Source organism: Bos javanicus, chromosome 3 (assembly GCF_032452875.1).
Source record: "Bos javanicus breed banteng chromosome 3, ARS-OSU_banteng_1.0, whole genome shotgun sequence".
Taxonomy (NCBI): Eukaryota; Metazoa; Chordata; class Mammalia; order Artiodactyla; family Bovidae; genus Bos; species Bos javanicus.
The window spans coordinates 53865208-53871617 of NC_083870.1; the positions used below are offsets into that span (position 1 = coordinate 53865208).

Below are 6410 nucleotides of genomic sequence, written 5' to 3' on the forward strand. Positions count from 1 at the left end.
TTTTGAGTTAATTTTGTGTGTGCAGTTATATACTAGACCTTAACATTGACAAGAGTGATTTTCCCACTTTATTCTTGTTTTTCAAAACAGCTTTGGCTGATCCAGAGCCTTTCTCTTCCTGTATAAATTTTGGAAGCTTGTATAGGCCTACAGGAAAACTTGCTAAGATTTAGATGGGAATTACATTAATATGGGTCAGTTTTAAGATAATAGTTTTTTTTTTCCTTGTAGCAGAAGGTTTTTAAAAAACAGCCCTAAAGTCTTATCTGGTTAAAGGTATATTTTTACTTCCAACCAATACAATCTCTGTTTTGGTTATAGAGAAGAAACTATGTGGAAAAGCTGGGGGGCTGTTGTTGGTATAAGATTCATTAACAAATATTGTTCCATCCTAGAATTCAGAAATTAAGAAGACTTGCAAGGGTTCAGAATAGGTGGTGGTGGTGCTTTAGTTACTAAGTCGTGTCCAACTCTTGCAACCCCTTGGATTGTAGCCCTCCAGGCTCATCTGTTCATGGGATTTCCCATGCAAGAATACTGCAGTGGGTTGCCATTTCCTTCTCCAGAGGGGTTCAGAATAAGCCTCCCACAAATGTGTCACTTTTATGTAAGAATTATTTTCAGTTAAAGGCAATTGAGATTCTGGGAATTCAAGAGAAACTACTGCTCCTCCCTTAGCTACCTAGAAGAATTTGAATTGGGGATGTTCCTCAGAAAAGAGTCATTACCAGAGATAAATTTTATTGACATGGCCCCATCTGTATGGCTGAACAAACATATAATTACCAAACATCTGCTCTTCTTCTTGTCCTGTGAACAACCCTCCTTGGTTATTCCATGTCCTTGGAAGCCCAAGGCCTCTATCCCATTCTTTAGCTCAGGATGGCAGGCATACCTCATTTTATTTATCTTTGAATCAAAGTATGTGGGGTTTCTGACCCTGTCATGTATGTAGGGTTCCCATAAGTATGAAATTAAGTTTGATGTTCTTTTGTTAATGTCTCATGTCAATTTAATTCTTAGACCAGCCAGAAAGAACCTAGAAGGGCAGAGGAAAGATTTCTTCCTCCTCAACAGACTCAGTGCTTCTACTTGGCTTCTTCAGTGCCCATTGTAGCTTCTTAATTCATACATTGTCTTAGGAACACAAAATAGAGGTGTCTTAAGACAAGTAGGTTATACTTCTTGAGTCTGTGAGAACCAAGTGTCTCCTTCAGCAAAATTGATCCTCCTCTCCACTTTGATGGAGAAGGAAGACTGTGTGGACTTACTGGAAATACATCTCTTACCAGCGCCGTCAGGAACTGTTCTGAGGGCAGGGGAAGAAATGGTGGTGGTGCATTAAAGGGAAATTTTGCTGAAGGCCTTCCAACTTCCCATCACTGCCCTTGTTCTCCTCCTGTATTCTCTTAATGCCTCTTACCCATGAAGGAACCAGCTCTGGGATCAGATCCTCCTGTCTTTACACCCTTCACTTGGGTTTCACCACATCCTCCTTGTCACAACTTTAGTTCTCCAATCTGTTATCTTATTTTTAGTCAGTGACCCAGATACATGGCATGTTAACCTTCATTTTATTTGATTTTTAAAATTTTTATTGTTATAACTTACACACAACTCACTTGCTTTTACTTGCACAATTCAATGATTTTTGATATATTTACAGAATTGCCTACCATCACGACAGGCATAGAGGTTTTTTTTTGGCCTGGCAGTGTGTGGGATCTTAGTTCCCTGACCAGGAACTGAACCTGTACTTCCTACATTGGAAGATTGGAATCTTAACCCCTGGACCTCCAGGAAGTTCCTAACCTTCATTTTAGTTAACACCAAATGAAATGAACTCAGTTTCCCTTCTGTCCTCATCAATAAGTTGATCCCAAACTAGTTTAAAAAAATTATCTCTAAATTCACTGTGGGCAAGGCTGAGTATTGTGAGCTCCTTTAGTGACATTATTTATACTGGGTCTGTGATGGGCATCACATCAGACCACTGAAAGCATTGCTAGGGAAGCATTTGATAACAACAACTACTCGTCCAAACTTTGCCCCCGGATTGTGGGAGTCCTGACTATGGACAACAGTTTGGGGCATCCCCAGATGCTTTTAAGGTGTTCACTCTGAATTTAAAAAAAATCAACCATCAAAAGATTTGTTGAGAATGACAAACCTAACGTGAAATGAGAACTGTATCCAGTTAACTAAACAGGTGTTATATCAGATCAGATCAGATCAGTCGCTCAATCGTGTCTGACTCTTTGCGACCCCATGAATCTCAGCACGCCAGGCCTCCCTGTCCATCACCAACTTGCGGAGTTCACTCAGACTCACGTCCATCGAGTCAGTGATGCCATCCAGCCATCTCATCCTCTGTCGTCCCCTTCTCCTCTTGCCCGCAATCCCTCCCAGCATCAGAGTCTTTTCCAATGAGTCAACTCTTCGCATGAGGTGGCCAAAGTACTGGAGTTTCAGCTTTAGCATCATTCCTTCCAAAGAAATCCCAGGGCTGATCTCCTTCAGAATGGACTGGTTGGATCTCCTTGCAGTCCAAGGGACTCTCAAGAGTCTTCTCCAACACCACAGTTCAAAAGCATCAATTCTTCGGAGCTCAGCCTTCTTCACAGTCCAACTCTCACATCCATACATGACCACAGGAAAAACCATAGCCTTGACTAGACGGACCTTTGTTGGCAAAGTAATGTCTCTGCTTTTGAATATACTATCAAGGTTGGTCATAACTTTCCTTCCAAGGAGTAAGCGTCTTTTAATTTCATGGCTGCAGTCACCATCTGCAGTGATTTTTGAGCCCAGAAAAATAAAGTCTGACACTGTTTCCACTGTTTCCCCATCTATTTCCCATGAAGTAGTGGGACCGGATGCCATGATCTCAGTTTTCTGAATGTTGAGCTTTAAGCCCACTTTTTCACTCTCCTCTTTCACTTTCATCAAGAGGCTTTTGAGTTCCTCTTCACTTTCTGCCATAAGGGTGGTGTCATTTGCATATCTGAGGTTATTGATATTTCTCCCGGCAATCTTGATTCCAGCTTGTGTTTCTTCCAGTCCAGCGTTTCTCATGATGTACTCTGCATATAAGTTAAATAAGCAGGGTGACAATATACAGCCTTGACATACTCCTTTTCCTATTTGGAACCAATCTGTTGTTCCATGTCCAGTTCTAACTGTTGCTTCCTGACCTGTATACAAATTTCTCAAGAGGCAGATCAGGTGGTCTGGTATTCCCATCTCTTTCAGAATTTTCCACAGTTTATTGTGATCCACACAGTCAAAGGCTTTGGCATAGTCAATAAAGCAGAAATAGATGTTTTTCTGGAACTCTCTTGCTTTTTCCATGATCCAGCAGATGTTGGCAATTTGATCTCTGGTTCCTCTGCCTTTTCTAAAACCAGCTTGAACATCAGGAAGTTCACAGTTCACATATTGCTGAAGCCTGACTTGGAGAATTTTGAGCATTACTTTACTAGCATGTGAGATGAGTGCAATTGTGTGGTAGTTTGAGCATTCTTTGGCATTGCCTTTCTTTGGGATTGGAATGAAAACTGCCCTTTTCCAGTCCTGTGGCCACTGCTGAGTTTTCCAAATTTGCTGGCATATTGAGTGTAGCACTTTCACAGCATCATCTTTCAGGATTTGGAATAGCTCAACTGGATTCTGTCACCTCCACTAGCTTTGTTGGTAGTGATGCTTCCTAAGGCCCACTTGACTTCACATTCCAGGATGTCTGGCTCTAGGTCAGTGATCACACCATCATGATTATCTGGGTCATGAAGATCTTTTTTGTACAGTTCTTCTGTGTATTCTTGCCATCTCTTCTTAATATCTTCTGCTTCTGTTAGGTCCATACCATTTCTGTCCTTTATCGAGCCCATCTTTGCATGAAATGTTCCTTTGGTATCTCCGATTTTCTTGAAGAGATCTCTAGTCTTTCCCATTGTTGTTTTCCTCTATTTCTTTGCATTGATCGCTGAAGAAGGCTTTCTTATCTCTTCTTGCTATTCTTTGGAACTCTGCATTCAGATGTTTATATCTTTCCTTTTCTCCTTTGCTTTTCTTCTTTTCACAGCTATTTGTAAGGCCTCCCCAGACAGCCATTTTGCTTTTTTTGCATTTCTTTTCCATGGGGCTGGTCTTGATCCCTGTCTCCTGTACAATGTCAGGAACCTCATTCCATAGTTCATCAGGCACTCTATCTATCAGATCTAGGCCCTTAAGTCTATTTCTCACTTCTACTGTATAATCATAAGGGATTTGATTTAGGGCATACCTGAATGGTCTTGTGATGTGATTTTCCCTACTTTCTTCAATTTAAGTCTGAATTTGGCAATAAGGAGTTCATGATCTGAGCCACAGCCAGCTCCTGGACTTGTTTTTGCTGACTGTATAGAGCTTTCCCATCTTTGGCTGCAAAGAATCTAATCAATCTGATTTCGGTGTTGACCATCTGGTGATGTCCATGTATAGAGTCTTCTCTTGTGTTGTTGGAAGAGGCTGTTTGCTATGACCAGTGCATTTTCTTGGCAAAAGTCTATTAGTCTTTGCCCTGCTTCATTCCGTATTCCAAGGCCAAATTTGCCTGTTACTCCAGGTGTTTCTTGACTTCCTCCTTTTGCATTCCAGTCCCCTATAATGAAAAGGACATCTTTTGGGGGTGTTAGTTCTAAAAGGTCTTGTAGGTCTTCATAGAACCGTTCAACTTCAGCTTCTTCAGCATTACTGGTTGGGGCATAGACTTGGATTACTGTGATATTGAATGGTTTGCCTTGGAAACGAACAGAGATCATTCTGTCGTTTTTGAGATTGCATCCAAGTACTGCATTTCGGACTCTCTTGTTAACCATGATGGCTACTCCATTTCTTCTGAGGGATTCCTGCCCACAGTAGTAGATATAATGGTCATCTGAGTTAAATTCACCCATTCCAGTCCATTTCAGTTCGCTGATTCCTAGAATGTCGACATTCACTCTTGCCATCTCTTGTTTGACCACTTCCAATTTGCCTTGATTCATGGACCTGACATTCCAGGTTCCTATGCAATATTGCTCTTTACAGCATCGGACCTTGCTTCTATCAGCAGTCACATCCACAGCTGTGTATTGTTTTTGCTTTGGCTCCATCCCTTCATTCTTTCTGGAGTTATTTCTCCACTGATCTCCAGTAGCATATTGGGCACCTACTGACCTGGGGAGTTCCTCTTTCAGTACCCTATCATTTTGCCTTTTCATACTGTTCATGGGGTTCTCCAGGCAAGAATACTGAAGTGGTTTGCCATTTCCTCCTCCAGTGGACCACATTCTGTCAGATCTCTCCACCATGACCCGCCCATCTTGGGTTGCCCCACAGGCATGGTTTAGTCTCATTGAGTTAGACAAGGCTGTGATCCTAGTGTGATTAGATTGACTAGTTAACATTTAAATGTGATATCAACACAGTAAGCTTCTGTGGCATTAGGTACATTGTAACTTAAAAGTGCCTACATCTTAGGGAACTAACAACAGCCTTCATGGTGCTTGCCTGTGTGCTCAGTGGTGTCCGACTCTTTGGGACACCACAGACTGTAGCCTGCCAGGCTTCTTTGTCCATAGGATTATCCTGGCAAAAATACTGAAGCAGGTTGCTGTTTCCTCCTCCGGAGGACGTTTCTGACCCAGGGATCAAACCTGCATCTCCTGCATTGGCAGGTGGATTCTTTACCACTGAGCCATCTGGGAAACCCCGACAGCCTTCCTCAGATGTGGCTAAAGAAATGACTTGATCTGAACTCAAAGGAGACTTCTTTCCCTACTCCTTCCCCCATCATGCTTATTCTGTATTGCTTACACAACCTCTCACATGTCCTCTGCCATGTTCTATTGCAATGGCTCCTTCTGAATGCAAACTGTAGCTGATGTGGTCATTGTGCCCACTGTCCCCCAAGAGTTGACCTATGGTGAAAGGCATGTCCAGGGCCTGAGAGCAGGAACCCAAAGGAAACAAAGATGGAGTGTTGCTGAGCTAAACAAGCAGCTATATGTCTTCTTTGTTCTTTCTCCTTGGACCATGAGAGCACACAGCTGCCTTGCTTGGGATACAGATACTGTGGGACAGGGCTTGGGGCTATGGAAACAATAACACCCAATGGGATTAAACCATCACTTGTCTTCCTTGCTATGCTCACTTCCTTCACTGCAGCAAAAACCATGGTCATCCTTCTCTCCCACCATTTCTGTCCAGTCACCTTATAGGCACATCACACTCTCACCTGACTTGCCAGAGAAAGAGAGGGTCTCTGTTGGGATGCACAGAGGAATCCCGAGTTTTATAGTGACATTACTCTGTCCTTCCTGCCCCAAACTCCTTCTGTTGATTATAGAGAGTTCTCAGTTTGTGGGTGCTCCTTCTTTCAGTTTTGCTCT

The 6410-nt window shown here is 42.5% G+C and overlaps 1 protein-coding gene across 1 annotated transcript; it reads right to left on the bottom strand.

The window, feature by feature from the left end:
* Positions 1 to 4322: 4322 nt before the first annotated feature.
* On the bottom strand, positions 4323 to 5102 carry LOC133245327 (craniofacial development protein 2-like; the record flags this gene model as incomplete). The annotated part of the gene is given in 1 exon segment (XM_061413240.1): positions 4323 to 5102. A coding segment is annotated over 1 exon segment (780 nt), but the record flags the coding sequence as incomplete, so codon positions are not given.
* Positions 5103 to 6410: the final 1308 nt, after the last annotated feature.